The following is a 19,307-nucleotide window of genomic DNA, read 5'->3' as shown; positions in this document are numbered from 1 at the left end:
ATAAAAGCAGGATATGATGTCAGAAGAGAATACTTAACACTTCTAAAATGAAACTAGTGAAATTCAGGTTTCTGTTCATGAGAAGGAAATTTCAAACAGCGCAAGTTAGAGCACCAAATGTGTAAACAGCTGCTGTGTGTGAGCATCCATCATAGGTTCACCCTTGCCAATAGTGTCCCAATTTCCAGGTGCCAGTAATTGAGAGAGACACTGATTGCCAACTGCACCTATGCTTCCTATGAAAACACGACTGACGAAATGCTTCCAAAACCAAGTCCCCTCAGTCTGCACCCTTCCAGAATTTCATTCCACCCTTTATACTTCAAAATTCCAACAACTGCAGCAGAAGTACTCAGAAGCAGCCCTCAAGTTTGGAAACCAGCAACTAGTATTTTTAAAATATCCTGCCCCTTATGAGTGACATCTTGGCCTCCAACCATGATAGAATAGCACTGCAGTCGCAAAGATGCCAGCAAAAAGGGGTAATGGAGTGGCCAGTTCTTACCTCACGCGCTCTTTCGGCAGGCTCATAGTGGGATTTTGGCTCAGGAGTATGATAGCTTTGCTTATTTCTTTCTTGTTGCTGTTGCTGCTGCTGTTGCTGCTGCTGCTGTTGCTGTTGTTGCTGCTGCTGTTGTTGCCGCCTGTGATCATGCTGCAGCGACAGGAGGTAGGCTTGCTCCTGCTGCAACTGGCGCTGGAGTCGCTCCGCCTGTCGGTGTTCCTCCATCTCTCGCCATCTGTATTCCTTTGAGAGAACAGGTGAGTAATTCAAGACATGACATTGACTGTATGGTGGATGTGCCCCTATCCATCCCATTAAAAATGCACCTTTCTGGTTGTTGTTGCCTCTTTTTCTTTCTTTCTTTTGGCTTTTGGGTTTTTTTTTGTGGTTTATTTCATTGTTAAAGTGTAACCAAGAGCTAATTTAGACCAGTATTATGGCATGTGTCTCATGCTGGGAAGTCCAGAGTATACAGCTAAGCTTCAAGTGATTGGAGAGTTATGTCAAAACTTATTTTTATTAAAGGAAAGAAAAAAAGAGTTATTTATACTAAATCCAGTATAAAGTTCATAAAACAATGATTTAGACCAACACTAGGCCATTGTATCCTGGAGTGGATTTACATATCATGTGTGCTTTTGATCTGCAACATAAGCACTCTAGTTCTTCACTGAATGCCAAGGTCTGTTCAGAAACTTGACCATCACACCAGAGCTGTTCCACTTTAACATAAAGCCTCCTCTAAGTGCCCAGAAAGCAGTGTGACCACTTCTCATATGTGCCTGTCAGCCCACAACACTAGCATAATGGCCTTTTAATCTAGCTCCTTCATTGTCATACTGTCAGTGCAGCTGTGCCCAACTGAGGGAAGCCTAGGACTGGCCAGATAAACGGATCCTATAGCTACTGAACAAAACAGATACAGTGCTTTACCAGTAACATGGCCTGCTCCTGGAGCAGCTGCTGCTGTAGAATTTCCAAGTGCCGCTGCTCCTCTTCTAGCTGTCGCCTGATATACTCCTGTCACATAGAAATTACCCAGCAATAAATTTATTCAAAAGGAATGCATCAGAACCCCCTGGGTGGAACACCACACACTACTTCCCCAGTTCAGCTTTAATGAGAAATGCACTTCAGGATGGATTAGTGCCTGCAGAACAATTTAGGAAGCCCTGCCTTCTGAGTATCAGATTTTGGCCCCTTCTGTTCTGAAATTTGTACTCCTGCAAATGTTGCTGGCATAGGCCAGAGCTCATTTAGGCATTTTGGAAGTGGTTTCAAGAAGCAGCAAAATGCACTTAAAGGTTTTGGAAAAAGTTAAAACACAGCAAGTCTGACTCAACACAGCCAATACAAAGTCACATGCAAGTTGTATTAAACATTAGTTTGTTGCACTGGTGCGATGAACTGTTAGCAACAGCTAAAGCCAGGCGTAGTGTAGGCAGACCTGGAGCAAGTTCCCCAACAGGGGCTCTGCCAAGTGCACTTGGGACCTGCTCTGCCATCTCCCCTGCCGCCCTCACCAGAAGCTTCTCCTGAGAAGACACTGCCAGCCTTGCTGAATTATGCGATGGTTATGACACAAACAAACATCCACCAGGAAACAGATATTAGACCAAACTGGCTCACTCTTGTGATCTAGCCATCTCTTCACCTGCAGCCTCAACGTGAGAGGATTACCCACTGCTTCACCTGATCCCCCCTGCAAGAACTCAACCTCTGAAGCACCAAACCCAAGCTGGTAACATCCTATCATGCAATTAATGGAAGTATATAACACGTGCATGCGCGCACACACACAAGCACACGCACACATTTACAGTGTATGCAGTAAGAAATTAATGGATCAGTGATACAGTGATGGGAGCTATAGAAGATCTTGTGACAGACTGATGAGGTACACTACACTGCTGTTACGCACACTGGCTGAGCCATAATTTGGGTTATTGAAAATTCTGAGAGGGAGTGTTGCCTTTTCTTCTACAAATAAATAATAAAATAATTCAGAGTGGTTCAGCTTGGCCACATCAATTCACCGTTTGGCATTACTGGCACTGTGCGTAATTAGCATTTCAACAGCTTAAAAAGCAGCTGGGGGAATACCCGGTGTCTGCCCCAAAAAAAGCAAATTGCTGTGCTGTAATTAGACATTTTTTCCCCATATATTTATTCCCATTGGTTAGTCTTCTCTCCTTGTGACTCAAAAATCTTTTAAATACATACAAACACAGTATAATACCCCAGTAACACAATCATCAATGATTTCAAATACAATTACTGTATGTAAAGAAAAATTAAGGTCTATTAGGCCAAAACCAGCATTCCTGAAGTTAATGGGAAATCTACAATCAGCTTCTAGGACAGTAGTTTTGGCCCTTTATATGGGGATCAGTATTTTGCAGTACATGCACAGTAATTATTACCCAGATTATTACCATGATTAAAGTCTTTAAAGGATTTAAAATCATGCAGATTTCATGCAAAATATAGCAGCTGAATTTCCCAGTTTAAAAGGTTTCTCACCTGTACTTTCAAATGCATTTAAGGGCACGCTCTGGCGCAACTTTAGATGTGCCTGCTGCCCAAACTGGCATATATTATTAAAGCTGATTTTAAATAGAGTGAGAGAGGGAGATTGCATATTGAAGTTTCAGGAAGGAAAACCCTCTGCAGCTCAAAGGTTCCACCTCAAATTAAAAACATTCAAAGTTTACAAGGAGCCTCTGACCAACTCTGGGTGCCAGAAACTGACATGCAACAGAGCTGCCCTTCTCTGAGAGGCATTCTGAACAGGGGCATGTCCTGCAAGAACCACTGATCCAGCAAGACAAGCTTAGGAATGATTTTCAGCCCCAGTGATGATTTTGCCAATTTTGATGGTTTTTAGTCAAGCCTAGGGGTACGAGCTGAATTTAGAATGACTTCTTTTTTTGAGGGAATATTGAGGCTGCCAGAATTTTCCATAAAGCCCTACAATCTATGTTAGTGTGTTTGCTGTCAGAGATAAGAAAGATGAAAGGATCAGCATTAGGCTGCCTCTAAGCTGCTTTAGGTTTACTAATTTTTTAAAAAACTAAATTAGAATTTAGAATAAACAAATCTATTGTACATATATCTATATTATGGACTCACCTGCTCCCTTTCTACCCTCCTCTTTTCCTCCTCTGCTCTTCTTCTCTCTTCCTCTTCCTTACGCCTCCTCTCCATTTCTTCCAGACGTCTTTTTTCCTCCTGCTCTCTCCGTCTTTGCTCACGCTCTTGTTGCCTTCGAGCTTCCCGTTCTCTCCTTTGTTGCTATAAAAAGTGAAGAGAAACCACAAAGTTTTACTTTTGTTGTTATCAAAGAAAGAGGTGGAGTTGTTTTCTGCTGTGAAGAGAGGGATTTACCAGGACTGGCAAGCTCTGCAACTGAGTGACAAAACATTTTATGCAAGCGTTCCATCCGGAAACTAACTCATAGCCAGTATACAACTATCCCTGTAAGCAGCCTCACTTACTCTTTCTAGTTTCTTCAAGCATACCATGTCACATACCCTATTCCTGACAACTGAGGTGTGGAAACTCACTGCTACTCTTCACAGTGAAATCTCAATCTTTCAACAACTGCTGAACTCAAATCTTGATCAGAGTGATCATTTTCTTGACTTGAAACACATCGCCTGAATGCTGTCAAAAAGAGAATTATCAACCCCACAGATTCAGCTAAAAGTCAATGACAACTATCTGAGCTTTTAGTGAGCTGCTTCTCTCTTAACACAATTCATGGTCTGCTAAGAATTTGGTGCTGTTGGGCCAACAACCAAGCTCATTTTAATGAACTGCCCAAAACTTTGTTTAAGACAGAAGGAAGGCTGACCAACAGCACCTCAGCCCCTCCCAGAACATCAAAAGCATCCATACGTGAAAGAGCAAAAACAGCTGTCCTAAGCTTTTGCACTTAGACAGATAAGCTTCCATGCATGACCCAAAAACAAACCAGTGCTGATAAGCCTGCTCGAGTCTGAAAAGAACCTGGAGAACAGCTCCACAAAGAATGAACTGACTCATTTATGTCTATAAAGCACCACATATGACTTCAGCTGAGACATTTTAAATGCCCATACAGTCGTGACCAACTCTTTCTGCACTTCTACAGCTTCTACAGAAGCATCCAGCTACTCCACCTACCTCAAAATCTGAGGCAGCCTCCCACAACTGCTTAAGTGTTGAAAGACCCAGCTGTCTTCTGCTCAACTATCAGTTGGGAATCTTTCTACATTTACTTCCACTATAGATTTCTTTAACATGCTACAAAATTACAGAAGTTTAAACTAAAACAAAACGAAACAAGAACAAAAACCACTCAAATTTAATACCAAGGATAAACAAAAAAAAAAACAAACAAAAAAAAAGTACATTGGTTATTCCTTTTCACACTTGATTAAGGAAAACACTATCACAAATTTCAAAGGTGCCACAGGCTTACCAGTCTCAAGGCACACCACATAATCTTTCAGGAGCAGTCAGACTAGGCTTCCATTTGAGTTCATAAATGCAGTTTGAGTTCACAAACGGTGTGCATTTTGATAGTTATACTCCACCAAACAACCTAAGGCAAATCTACATGCCATGTTACTTCACAGTATAAAATTTTTCAGCTTAGCAATTTCTGCATGACTACAAAGCAACTGAAAGCTCAACAGACTTTACTGTCTTCTGGAATTGACTCTGATGTGACAGTGGAGAAAAAAACACCAGGGCAAAAAAAGATGGCAAAGTACTAGCATCACTTAAAGCTGCTTTCTAATTGTCTCTAATAAGGTGCAGTTTTGGGAAGGATGCAACCACTGTTCAAATACACCCACTATGTAGCTATGATACCTTCCTTATTGGCCCACAACACCATCCACGGTTCACTACCACCCTCCTATAATAGAATCATAGAATCAACCAGGTTGGAAGAGACCTCCAAGATCATCCAGTCCAACCTAGCACCCAGCCCTATCCAGTCAACTAGACTATGGCACTAAGTACCTCATCAATGGGCTGCCCGGGGAGGTGGTGGAGTCGCCGTCCCTGGGGCTGTTCAAGGCAGGATTGGACGTGGCACTTGGTGCCATGGTCTAGCCTTGAGCTCTGTGGTAAAGGGTTGGACTCGATGATCTATGAGGTCTCTTCCAACCTTGGTGATACTGTGATACTGTGTGATACCTCCATGGACTCCACCACCTTCCTGGGCAGTCTGTTTCCTCCCCCACATTTTTTTGTGCAGAAGAAACACAACTTCCCTGCTCTTGCTTCTCCCCTCCTAATGAAATCCATCTACCAGCCTTTTCTCTCTTGCTTAAGAAAGCTCTCTTCAGTGAACACAGACACAAAAATAGCAAAAGTGCTGCAAGGCAGCTAGAGCACGCGGTACATTTCATAGGTCTCACTGCTTCCCCTCCTTTTTTAACCACTGTAAAAGGATTAAGCAGGCTCTTTTATTTCTGAACATACGCATCTGTGTCAAACAACTGCTATATTTAAGTCAATATATTCACACGCTTCTTGGCTAATCAAGTTTGACAGGCTTTTGTTTAAGAAAACTAAGATGTGATGTACAATAATTTTGTTGCCTTGAGGATGCAAGAGACAGCACACTGCTGACTGGTTAATACCCACATTTATCAAACATTCCTTAAACATATGAAGCCTGTCTAACAATACTGTGTTAACACTGTGAAGTGGATATACTGCAGATCTTGAGATGACACCATTCTCACTATAAGAAAGATAGGCAGAGCTGATGTCTTTTGGATTAAATTCATTGCTTCTTGAGTCAATGCAGAAGTATTCAGCAACAATTATAAGTAACTGAGCTCAGTATGAGAAAGAAGTTACAAATTGACTATGAGAACTGATTTCCCATGGTATCACTGTGGTGGTTTGGCTGTAACCCGCCCCCCCTCACTTTAGAAATTGCCTCAGCAAAAAAAACAAAACCAGCTGTTAAAAGATGAAAATTTTAATCAAACCTTGAGCTCAGCACTGACACTAGCTATTTACTACCCAGCAAAAGGTGAAAATATATATATATTCTCTGCCACCAATATGAGTTGAAGTTGAATCTCCAAAGCACAAATATGGTGTTGTCTATTTGTGCCAAAGTAGACAGAGAGATGGTGTTTCTCAGCATCACTTCTGTCTTCCCATCAGGGACCACCTCAACCCCTCACCAGCTGAGTGCAAAGAGGAGGCACCTGGCACTATGGGAGTCCACACAAATGACCTCCCTGTAATGCACTTATTCCCAGCCCTAGCTGTAAATGAATAGTTTCACTTCCTTTGCACATGGCCTTTGAAACCTGAGCATCTAACAACTGGCGGCTAACAATGTGGAATTTTCTTTTAATAAGTCCAGGGAAAGGAAACCAATAATGACAAGCAACTCTTGGGTTCTAGTCTACATCTTATCAAAGCAATTGCAAAGCTGTCTGTTTGCAAGATGTTGTGGACCTGAGCTGGCTTCATATGCAGCTCCTTGTAGCTGACTTTCTACCATCCATCTGTTGTACAAAGTTTCTGATTTGCTCTAGCAACTATTCCAAGTGAACCTGGTCACCGTTCCTCAGGCTTGTCCATAAGAGGGAGAAGGACAGAGAAAACTACTAAAGTCAGTGCCAGTTCTGTTTATAAACCTTGTGTTTCTGAATTTAGTTTGACTATTAGATATCACACAAAAAGGCGTGATGTAAAACCACATTGCCCAGTAGACAGCAGGTATAGATCTGCATTCACTAAAATTATGGGTGCACATCCAGACCTTCTGCAGTTCAATATGGTATTATCGATTTTCTTGTATATTTCAGATGGAAAGTTCATTTTCAAGAAGCTGTTACCCAGAAGGTAAAGGCAGGAACTCCTCAAAGAAATTTCAGAGATGCCAAAACAGAATTTCGAGAGCGCCCATTCTGCTTCAAATTAATACACTTCACAAAATCGGCTTTTACTGTGCTAACCACAAGAAGCCCATATAGAAAATAGAGCCTCAATACTCTGGGCCTCTTGTCTGTTTTTAGGGTGCATTAATGATGATATCATAATGGAACCTGACATCACCAAACTGGAAGACCATGCAGTAGAGAGAGCTTGATTTGCCAGGAGGGGGCAATGCAATCACACACACAGAGCTGGAGTATGCCTGCAAATTCAGGACCCCATTCCTACAGTGAAATACTGAAGAAAAAATATAGATACTCTGATTTTATATTCATAAAATATTACTATTCTACCTTATATTATGATGAAGGTTAATAAATACATCTAGTAATGATTTTGTTCACAAAAAAATTGTTAACCTGGTATCTGGGAACAAGATTGCAAAGATTAACAAAGATACTTCTGTTTTGCCCCCACCAGAGATATACCAGAAGTAAAACCTCTTAGTCAGTACCAATGCAAACTGCAAGCAATTCATTTAAGTAGATACAAATAATCTTCCTTTCTGTAAAAGAATCAAAGCCCTGGCAAAAATTAGCCTGCAGGTACACCTACATTAGAATCTTGGTTCAGATCAGGAGTGCTCTTTTGAAGTGAATCATCCAATCACCACCACTTACCCAGTTTTGTTTCATATTTTGAAGATGTCTTGGAGTGCCAACCACTCCTTTTGGATGAAATCAAAAAGGCAGATGCACTCCAACCACAAGCAGGCATGCAGTCTAGACCTCAGCTAATCCAAAGGAACTCCTCCTGTCTTTAAACACGTGAAGTCTTCAGGTCCACTGCACTTTAATTACTGTGCTCCACAAATCTGCTTCCACAGGACTCTACTACTTGCCAATGGCACTATATAACCTACCACTTCAAAAACATCCATCTTAGGTTTTCATTACCAGGGACAGAGACACCTTTAATAAAAGTTATCCTGAACTGTGGAGGTCCACAAAGAATGAGATTCCACCACGCCTAATCCTGAATCTTCCCAAACCAGACTCACTTTTGTAAAATTTCAAATTCAAATGTCTTTTGATACGTTACACTATGTACTGCTGTCTCCATCTTAATTTAACAGAAACACAGGCATATATTAGAAGAGCCAGGAGCAGCTTAGATTTCTTGTTTTAGCTGTCAAAGCATATGTCATGCAGATAATATTTATGCAGCTAGTTTTTACATGATTTTTTTTTTTTAAGTGGCACTGGGAGGAGAACAAACTATTCCCTTTCCTAAATATTTAATGTAGTTTTTTTGGTACTTTGACCACGTACAACTTCCATTTCCTCAGTTACACACAAATTATAAGGTTGCTGCAACAATGAGTTTTAGAAATCACCTCTGCGCCTTTTAAAAAGTAATCTTTTCTCTAATACTACTGAGAATTGCAGGCTTTGGCAGATGTCCTAAACTCTGTTCCTTTCACAGTCTCGGTCAAAAGTGTCTAGGCTCCGTGCCAGTATTGTAAGAACAAGCCCTCAATTATAATTTAGGAAATGGGGGGCAGCAGTGGGGGAAGAGAAGGGGGGCAAAGTATAAGCAACTTATCCAGGGTGATTATCTAGCACAAAAAAAAACTTCCCAAAGAATGTTAAACAGGTATACCCAAACATACACTCACTCAACACAAGCTAAAATGACAAGAAAGCAAGGCTTGGTACAAATACCAACAAAGTGATGGAAGCTCAAAGATTCCATGCCAGACACTAATCTTAGCTCCCATTACCAAGCTCTTCATTGTTTACTGGCCTCATCAAAACAAGGGGGGTGAGTTAAGGACAAAGTGACAACATTTCAATATTTTGGCCTTCAATTGTGTCACAATGCTGATGTTTATCTAAATATGTGTCTACCACCCTTCCCCCATCTTAACGAGTTTGTTTTGGCTGTTGTTTTGTAAGAATCACTTGAGATCATAAAATTTTCCAAAGCAAGATCCAACAAACTAAGTGGGGGGGGGGGGTTTTGAAAGCTAAATGTGAGTCTTTTTAAAAATTCACTTTAATAACAGTACACTTGCCCACCACCTGCAATAAGAAAACCTTTACAGCTCATCATTCATATTTACATCCCTAAGGGAACCAGGAAAGGGTTATAGACTTAATAAAAGGTAAAAGCTTCTCTCTTACAAACCTTACATGGCTTAGTGTGTAACCTTTTCCAGCAATGTATCAACCTACATCAGATCTCATCTTGTGGTTGTGGAAGTTGTTAGTTCTGTTTTGATTTTAAAAAGCAGGACTGATTAAACACCTTCAGGTAACTACCTTTTCTTTTTAATTGCCCATTATATTAACAATTTCTGTATCATCTCCCAAAAGTTCAGCCCTCTGCAGCAAAAATGTGCATTGCTTTGTTTCCACTAGCAGCAGCATCTTCATTATTGTAAACTCCAGATTTTAAGAGTTGCACTGATTACTGAAGTTAAATGACCTAGATAATTTAATCATAATCCCTTTCCTTGCTAAAAACATACTGCCTGTAGAACCTTAGAGATTAAAAGGGGCATTTAAAGGAAATACTTGATTTCCAGACTACAAGAAAATTCAGAGGCTAAGAAGAACCTCAACTTTTGCTTACCCTTAACAGTATCAATAAAATACTTTATTTTCCTAGCTTCTTTATTATCCCCCCCCAGTATTCTAGAGTTAGAATCTAAAAGCTGGAAGTGCTACAATGTTTATCTTGGCAATCTCAGAAGGGTGGGGAAGGAACAGAAGAGAAATGGGATTTATATGCCTTCCCCTTCTCCATGCTCCTGGGTTCATGTGTGGCTGAGTCTTTCCTACCAATGCCACCTTATAGCAGCACTGAACTCACTTGCCTGTTGAAAAAAGTGGGATAAGGAGCGTAATGTGACCTGGAAAGCTATTTGGAACTTTGTATTATTTGTTATGTAAACACATCACGGGACACAACATTTGGTCCTGGTTGTGTCCTTGTTAAACATTACCAGGATCTGGAAAACCAGACTGGGTGCAGTTTTTCCATCATTGCCAAGTTAACAGTTGAAACAGAGACTCAAGCAAGAGGTCATTTAAGGACAACTAGAATTTGACCCTACACTTCCTGAAGAGCCAGAGGACTGGTTTCACTTCAGCTCTGTGTCATAGCCACCTCTAGCCTGAAGAACTGCTTTGAAATCCTCCCCACCTCTGAAGCTCACACTGTATATTCCATCTACATATATGTAAATGCACAGGAGATTGTGCTTAGGAGGTTGTATTGGCTGTGACTAGGATAGAGTTAATTTTTGCCACAGTAGCTAGTGTGGGGTTGTGGTTTGGATTTGTATTTAAAAGAGTGTTGGTAGCACAGGAATGTTTTAGTCATTGCTGAGTACTGCTTGCAGAGAGTCAAGGCCTTTTCTGCTTCTCTGTCAGTGAGTAGGCTGAGAGTGCACAGGAAGTTTGGGAGGGGACACAGCCAAGACAACTGACCTCAAGTGACCAAAAGGCTGTCCCACACCATGATGTCATGTTCAACAACAAAAGACAGGGTAAGAAGAAGGTGGGATACACATTCAGAGTGATAGCACTTTGTCTTCTCAGTTAACTATTACGCACGATGATGGAGCCTGGCTTTCCTGGAGATGACTGAACACCTGCCTGTCAATGAGGGGCTGGTAAATTGGTTTTCTTGCCTGTATGGCTTTTGCTCTACCAATTGTCTTGTCTTTACCTCAACCCATATGTTTGCTCATTTTCACTCCTCTGATTCCCTCCTCCATCCCATCAGTGGCAAGCAAGTGGCTGCCTGAGGCTCAGCTGCCAGCTAGGGTTAAACCATGATGTATAAAATGTACAAAAGAACAATACTGTACGTGTAGATTAAATTTCTGTTATCTTCCAGTAGTGCATAACAAAACTCTGATTTACATATTTGTAATTTCTGCAGAATTATAACTTTAACACTGATTTGCAAATTTAGCTGACTTTTAGTCATCATGCTAATATCCATGTGGGAGTAACACATAAAAAATGGGCTTCTACTTAACATGAAAGAGTGCTGAACACAGATGTTTGATGAAGCTTTTAAGGGAAACTTGAAGGATGCCATGGCCACCAAAAAAGTAATATTGAGGCACTGTGCACTCTTAAAAAAGAAAAAATTAAAACCTCATAAGATGATAATTAATGTCTGCCCTTCTCTACAGCTACCTAAAGTTTAGACATGTTGTCTTTGAAATAGTGACCACTTACAGCTACCCCCAGATACCTCCAAACAACCCAGCTTTGGCTTTGAAAGGCAGCTTATATTTAAGTAGGCAGACATGGATTTAAAGTGCTTTACTTCGTTTTTGTCAGTGGTTTGCACATTGTTTTCTACCCTGAGATGTGCTGGGGCTGCAAGGAACATTTTTTAAGTGACTGTGGGAATGAGAAATGCAAGCAGAAGACGGGCTTCTGCCCCTTGGGATCTAGTCTCCTGTCTCTACCTCTTCTAGCCGTCTCCTTTGCTCCTTCTGCTGCTCAATGCGTTTCTGTCTCTCTGCCAGCAGCTGCCTCTTGTACTCCTCCTGTTCACGGAGCTGCTGCTCCTGCAGCAGCTGTTGTCTCCGAAGGGCCTCGGACCGTTCTTTGTTTTCCTGCTGCAGTCTCAGGAAATCACGTCGGAGGGTTGATTCTCCAGGCACATTGACAATGGAACTGCAATAAGAGGAAGTTAAAGCCTTCTGTACAATAAATCCTGACAGCCCACTAAATACCTTAGCCCAAGCAGAGGAACATTAATAAAACATAGCACAAGGTTAAATTTTAATCTCACTTCTTTTGGAATGAAGACAGTGGATAGATACACACTCATACAGACACTCTCAGTGGAAGGTGTGAAATGAGGCCAAGCAAAATAAGGATCAACTCTGACATTGTGGAGATCCTAACCAATCATATTTGCCACAAATGTCCCTCTATCCAGAGCTTTTTGGCTTTAAGCCATGTAATAGGGGCTTTAAAACCTTTAGCAGTCACAAAATATGTATTCAAACCTTTAAATGGTTTGTGTGGCTTATGTGTGCACCTAATTAGATACAGAAATTTACTGTGCTTCTGATTTATAGTCACAGACCTTCAAACTTACTTGGCAGAGAGCCCTCCCAAAGGCAATTCTTACCTTGGCTCTCCTTCTTGTTCAGGCACTTCCTCCTCTTCTTCCTCACTTCCACTATATTCATACTCTGTCTCATCTAACAGAAAAGAAACAGGTTTTGATAGCGCTTGTCTTTAATTTTAGGACAGTAAGGAGTTGCAGTAGTGCCTTAATGAACCTGCTCCTATATCCTTCACTGCAAACACATATCACAGACCCCGGAATTCATTCTGGATATACAAGCCTATCTTCCCATACTTGTAAAGCAACATGGTTCTTTGCAGCAGACTTGCAGCAAATTCTCCGAGCAACAGCAAGCTTTACATGTAAGAAAAGACACCTGGAGAACCTTGGCACCACCTGAGTAAAGAAAGTAGTCCACCCAAGATATCTGCCTCACAGATCTTACAATGGGTTATTTCCTGTGAATCCGATTTATGGCACCATTCCAGCAGTAAATCTACCACAGACCAAAAAAGGGTAAGGCATAAATGACAGTACCCTCCTAAATGCTGTTTAGTGCTTATATGGAAGAAGCAGTGACCCAGAAAGGGGTAAATTTAACTTAGCTGAAAATAAGACACTTGAAATTGATAGTTTCTTTGTACAGAACAGGAACACAACTCAAAAGTCCACTTCAAAAATTCAAAAAAAACCTTGCAAGGGTTTGGAGCTTTTCTATGGATGGTGATTTAGAATGCAAAGGACAAAGCAGTGCATTTTTACAAGCTGCAATACTTGACTTTTAGAAGTGCCATACCTTTCTCTCCTCTCTTCTTCCTGGTCCTGTCTATATGGTCCTTAAGCTGGATTCGGACTTGCCTTTCGTTTGGTTGGTCACGTATAAAGGGGTGTTTCAAGAGTTGTTCTGTAGAGGGTCGCTGCATGTAGTTCTTTACTAGACAACCTTCTATAAAGCTGAAAAACTTTTTTGACCTGAGAAAGTAGGGAGGAAAACAAAACAAAGCCACAGTTACAGCTCAGCTTGAATGCTTTTTCTGTTCTTCCTCAAAGAGCATCATGGCCCAAAACATGATACAAGTGCTGTCTGCAAGTGTGCCTCCTAAGCTGAGTGTGCTCCTGCTGAGCTCCAGACTCGATGGACATAGGATGACACTGAGGCAACTGCAGGGCTTAGGCAGAGCCTCACACAGGTGTCCTCTTTCACAGGTATAATTGCCCTGAAAGGCAGGATCTATTAGCGAAGGCAAATCATGCAAACCCAGATCTGCTGCTTCTGGACCAGAGCTGGTTAGCATCCAGCTTGCTTGGAGCATGGGCAGGGCAGCTCTGGTGTGTCTCCACCTGCCCATACTATCTAAGGGCATGTCTACTTCAGAGCAGCCATACCGAAAGCTGCAAGAACTGTAGCCAACATTCCCCTGACACAAACAGCACACACAGCTTTTATATGCACCTGGGCTAACTCACAGAGTGAGTGCAAGAATTCAAGACTATTTTGGTTTCTACCTGAAGATACACATGCATAAAAAATCCTCACAGAACAATGGGTAAGTGCTGAACAATGTTGTCTGTTCAACACAGGCACACGGGGTCAAATTTTCAATGATGTAATTTAAGGGCATGAACCAAACTGAGCTCCTCCTGCACATCACAAACTGACAGGGTATGGGAATTAGCTAAGCTGGAGCACCACCCTCCTGACTTGGCACTTCATCTCAACTCTTAAAATAGGACCCTTCCAGACAGAAGTCATTGAATAAGCTGCTTTGCAACAGGATGATAATGAAAATAATCAGAACAGCATTTTTCATTGTTTTTCCTATTTCCTCATTGCCTGCCACTGAGCACACTACCAAAACAGTTGAGTCATAGCAGAACTAGCTCTTCACAGTTACTTTTAGATTGCTAAGTGCTCTCAATTTGCTCTTGCGCTTGGGCAATGCTTTCGCTACATGGCTAAGTGTACAAAAAAGTTTTCAGCCACTGCCTCACTTTCCTACCATAATCTAAGAAGCTGAATTCAATGTCATTTCATTGTTGGCTTGGTTTTGTGCTTTTTTCTTTATTCCTCACACCTGAGGCATTAATATTCTAAATAAAGAGGTTAATGAAAGGCTTATGCAAATATTATATACGCATCGCTAATTGTTTAACATATGCAGAAAGCAAGTACGAGAGAGGGAGGGGGACTGACAGGGTAAGTATGTAAATAAGTCAATCCAAGCAAAGACAAAGCCCAGCAAGCAGACAAATTCATATTCTGTGGATATGCAGTCAAATCATATCATTATTTTGAAAGGATCACAGCATCCTGTGATCACATTCAATCTACACAAAGCCTCTTTCTGGAGAGTATGTTTCGTATGTGCCAGTTGTAACTCGGCACGGGGAGGAAATCCTCCGATACTAATGGATTCTTCTCAGCTGGCGAGAAGCACACACTCAATTCCAATCGTTTACAATAATTATAGTAAAAGCCTTCATTAGTTTTAATAGCTCCTTTCAACTTAGCAACTAGGACATTGTAGTGCTGTTCTGTTCCTGTGTAACGACCCATCTGAGAACACATATTGCATAGTAAGAATGCTGTGGGAGTTTATTTTTTTAAATGTGGATCTCTTTTTCACCTTAATACAGATGCTGCTCTGTCAAGAAAAAAAAAGTTTGTGGTTTTGGTCTTTTTTTTTTTTATTTTCACATGATTTGAGATAAAATTTCTGTGGGATAAACAGAGCTAAATAAACGATGCCCGCTTTTTATTTCATGTTTCGATTCAGTGGCACAGAAGATAACAACACAGTGGGGTTTTTTTTGTTTTTTTGCTAATTTAAATTGCTTTACAGTGCTGTGGACATAGTAACAAAAAAAAAACCTGTGCTGAGACACAAGAAAACATCACACAACAAAAAGGGCTACAAATGAGACATAAGTAATACACACCATTTCTTGGATTTTAACCGTGGGGGAGGATTCCTAGGTATCAGAAATAGCGCTCTCATGGGATGCATGTCACAAAGTGCTGAAGGAAAGAAAACAAAACCAAACAGAAACATAAAGATGTTGGCTTAGTTGTTCCCTATCAATACCACAGCTTCAGCTTGCACACCCATTCCTACCACCCCAACCACACATCGACCAGTTGCTGAGAGCAACACAGTTCACAGCATTAGCCCAAAATGACAACAATTCCTCAGTTTAATGTGCTAAAGGTGGCCCTACAAAGAGAGATCAACAAATGGATTACACTTCAGAATCAACCATGATGGGAGCACCTGTGCATGGTCCTCCTTTATTGAACTTAAATTGTGGTCAATAAAATACTAGGAGATGACAATGGCAGAAGGAAAGAATGACACAGTTTCATACAAACTTCCTTCCATTTGTCCTTCTCTCTCATGATGGATGGGAGGACTTTTTATTTTTACTGTCCAAACTTGGAGACCTTCTTTACTCCAAGGCCTGACAGTTTTGAAGCATCAGAGGGGCTGTATGAAAAAAAGGCTTCCCTGCAGAATTGAAACTTGAATTCATTCCTTTTGTCCAAAAAACGTCCTTTTGGTCTTAGGAGATACTTGGTGGGAGGTCCAGGACCCCTATCGGACAGCCTTTCCTGTTCCACAGCAGAGCCAACAAAGGGGAACAAGGAACCATGGAGAGAGGATACCCCAGAAAGGTCACTATAAGTAAATCCCATGTTAGCAGCATCTTTCATACTTGGCCTCTTGCATCATCAGTCTCAGTCTGAATGATCACTGCAGGAAGAGGCAACATTTTCCACATGATGCAAATTCAGGAGAAACAAGACTGATGTGAAGAGGATTCCAGATTCAGAAATAATGAGCTGCACTTGGCAGAGAAGTCTCTTGGATGTCATAAGAACACCAAGCTCAGAGATGGGACTCTTCAGCTGCCACTGGAGGAGGCAGAGCTCACATGCCAGACCACAGACCAAGGCAAGAGCTGCTCAGTATTTACACTGGATTGCTGCTTAATTCTCAAAAGCCTCACTTGTGCTTTTACACAAAGGAAGGTCAAGCTCTGCTTCGGTTTGAAAACGAAAAAAAATATTACTGTTCAATTCCAGGCTTACAAAACCCACAGACACAGCTTTTAGTTGAAAGCCATCCAGGCAACCCAGTGTACAGAACAAAAAGGTACGGCAAAAAGGAGGTCAAGTGGTAGCTCAAATGCTGTTAATGCAGGTGTCCTGGGAACAGCCCTCACATGGCCCTTCATGCAAACAAGCAATTAGGGGAAAAAAAACCAAAACCCCAAACAAAAACCAAAACCAACTGATCCAACCCATCAGACCTCCTAAAACATGGATGTTTTAAATAAACAAGAGTGTTGTGTTTTGATTTATAATTTTTCCTTTAACAACCATAACAAAAGAAATCAAGCAGCAGTGATAATGAAATGCCCTTTTTTCAGCCAGGAAAATGTCAATACTTCATTTCAACACTATTATTACAAAGACAGAGGTTTCAAGCTCAGCTGTGGTGTGATGGTGGTTGTTTATGTGTTAAAAAAAACAACAAACCCTCACTTTTAAGTACCTTAGGCTGTTATCTCTTAAATAAAGAGCTCCAGTTGGGGGTGAGGGTAAGCATATTTGCTAGTTCAGTAAGGGCTTCCACAGAAGTTACCATTAAAAGTCAAAATGGCATTCCCAGTTTTTTTTTTCTTTTTAAATCCTTCTGTCCTCCTCGAACATACCTGCTTCTGCCTTGGTGTTCAGAAAGTATATAAAGGAAAAAAAGATGCTAAATAAAAAGCTGTGCTTTTTCTTGTTTGTTTCCGCTCTCAAAAATATCCCTATCAACTGAGAAGTATTCTCAAGCAGGGAGCACTGATTTCAATACTTTGTGTTGAAGACAGATTTACAGTTGAAGTGACGTCACCGCTAAGGAGGATCAACACCACCCACCACGAAGTAGAAACAAAAGGAGAAGCGATTTACCAAGACCAACACAGAAACAATTAGCACAGATGCTTTTTTCATTAAGGTCACTTTTCTCAAGGCCCCACTGCCCCACTTTTTGTCTGAAGCTTCAGCACCCCAGGCCAGGTAATACACAATTTGGGACACAGCTCCAAAACACAATATACTACCTACAGGAAGGAAGTCTGACACTCGATTAGCTTCCAAATATTCCTGCTATAGAAATTAAGTTACTGCAGTCTGCAGTGTAGAGCTTAAACACAATCCTATCTTTATCAAAAGTTTTGCTATTTAAGGCATTTCGTATTTATAGGGCAGGCAAAACCAAAGAGAACAGAAATAACATGAGGGTATTTTCAGAAACCTCAAAACTAGGCTTAGATTACAACCAGCATCTCCCAAGTATATGCTTCAGTCTCAATCAGCCCACTGGAGAAGCACATGTCTCACTTACGGGGAGCTCCTTCTGCCATCTCTATGGCTGTAATGCCGCATGACCAAAGGTCACTCTGCATAAAAAGAGAGAAACCATATGTTAGTAGGTGGATTTACCCATTCAGAGAGTAAGACACTACTATTTACAGAGGCCCTGTAGGTGAGACTGAAACCAAATGCCATGGCTATTTAAATAATGTAAGACATCTTTTTTCTTGCATCATAAAGTCCTGATTTCATATGGTACCTATGCATGTGCGTATTTGTATGGAGTATGCAAAAAACCTTTTCTAATAACGCAGAAAAATATACTCACATCATGCTGGTGACAAAATACACTTGCTTGAAATCTGTCTATGAAACAAAACCATTGCCAGGGCATGCAGAAATGCAGCTAGAAAGCAAAAGCTCAGCTCAAATTGAAGTTGGCCAGAGCTGTCAAGAAGGACAAGGAAGGCTTCTTCAGGTATGTAAACAACAAGCAGAAACAGGAGGAAAATACTGTCCAGCTGTTAAACAGGAGAGGTGAAGTAGTCACCAACAACACTGAAAACACAAGAAGTTTTTAACACTTTCTTTGCCTCTGTCTTTACCAGTACCATTGGGCCTCAGGTCTTGAGAACACTAATCCAGATCAGAGCAGTCACAGACCTTCTGCTACTGAAGAAAGAGTTGAGATGTGAACTATTACAGGAGCTTGACCCACACAAAATGATGGGCCCTGACAACATCCACTCATGTGTGTTAAGAGAGCTGACTGATGTCAATGTGAAGCTACTCTCCATAACATCTGTGAAGTCATGGAGATCCATGGACATCTCAAAACACTGGAAAAAGACTAACATCCTAAGAAGGGCTTAAATGGAGATCCAGGAAATTGCAGGCCCACCACTAACTTTAGTCCCCAGGAAGTGATGAAATTAACCTTCCTGGGGGCTATCACAGATCAAAAATTATTGGGAAAAGCCAGCATGGATTCACCAAGGGTAAACAAGGCTTGAAAACCCCAACCACCATCTATGACGAAATAACCCACTTGGTTGATGTGGGTTGAGCAGTGGATCTTGTCTACCTGGATTTATCTAAGGTTCCCTAGAACTTTCTTCTAGAGAAACTAGTTTGTTAGGGTCTAGACAATTGGTCCATGCAGAGGGTGCAGAACTGGCTGACACCCAGAGAGTGGTTGTCAAATAGATCCTTTTCAAACTGGGAGCCTGCTACAAGTGGGGTCTGCCCCAGGAAGACATACTGGGCCCAAAGCTTTTTAGTATTTTGTAAGTAATCTGGATGATGAGATCATGCATATCCTGATGAAGCTTGCCAATGACATCAAACTGAATGGAGAAGTGGATGCTTTGGAAGGGAGAGACACCCTGCAGGAAGACTTGGATAGGCTGGAAGAGTGGGCTAACAAAA

The 19,307-nt window shown here is 41.2% G+C and overlaps 1 protein-coding gene across 4 annotated transcripts in view; it reads right to left on the bottom strand.

The window, feature by feature from the left end:
* Positions 1 to 19,307, bottom strand: part of MAP4K4 (mitogen-activated protein kinase kinase kinase kinase 4) — a 176,042-nt gene that overhangs the window by 36,374 nt on the left and 120,361 nt on the right. For all 4 annotated transcript variants that reach the window (XM_064143604.1, XM_064143605.1, XM_064143606.1 and 1 more), the window contains exons 8-15: positions 17,911 to 17,965; positions 15,455 to 15,533; positions 13,311 to 13,486; positions 12,575 to 12,647; positions 11,901 to 12,111; positions 3,638 to 3,799; positions 1,439 to 1,525; positions 506 to 748 (exon numbers count right to left, since the gene is read on the bottom strand). In XM_064143604.1, the coding sequence (XP_063999674.1) occupies positions 506 to 748; positions 1,439 to 1,525; positions 3,638 to 3,799; positions 11,901 to 12,111; positions 12,575 to 12,647; positions 13,311 to 13,486; positions 15,455 to 15,533; positions 17,911 to 17,965 (1,086 nt within the window). The remainder of the gene's footprint in view (positions 1 to 505; positions 749 to 1,438; positions 1,526 to 3,637; positions 3,800 to 11,900; positions 12,112 to 12,574; positions 12,648 to 13,310; positions 13,487 to 15,454; positions 15,534 to 17,910; positions 17,966 to 19,307) is intronic.

This window comes from Pogoniulus pusillus, chromosome 5 (assembly GCF_015220805.1).
Source record: "Pogoniulus pusillus isolate bPogPus1 chromosome 5, bPogPus1.pri, whole genome shotgun sequence".
NCBI classification, from domain to species: Eukaryota; Metazoa; Chordata; class Aves; order Piciformes; family Lybiidae; genus Pogoniulus; species Pogoniulus pusillus.
Note: the sequence above shows the minus strand (reverse complement) of the source record. Positions and strands in the feature narration are given on the sequence as shown.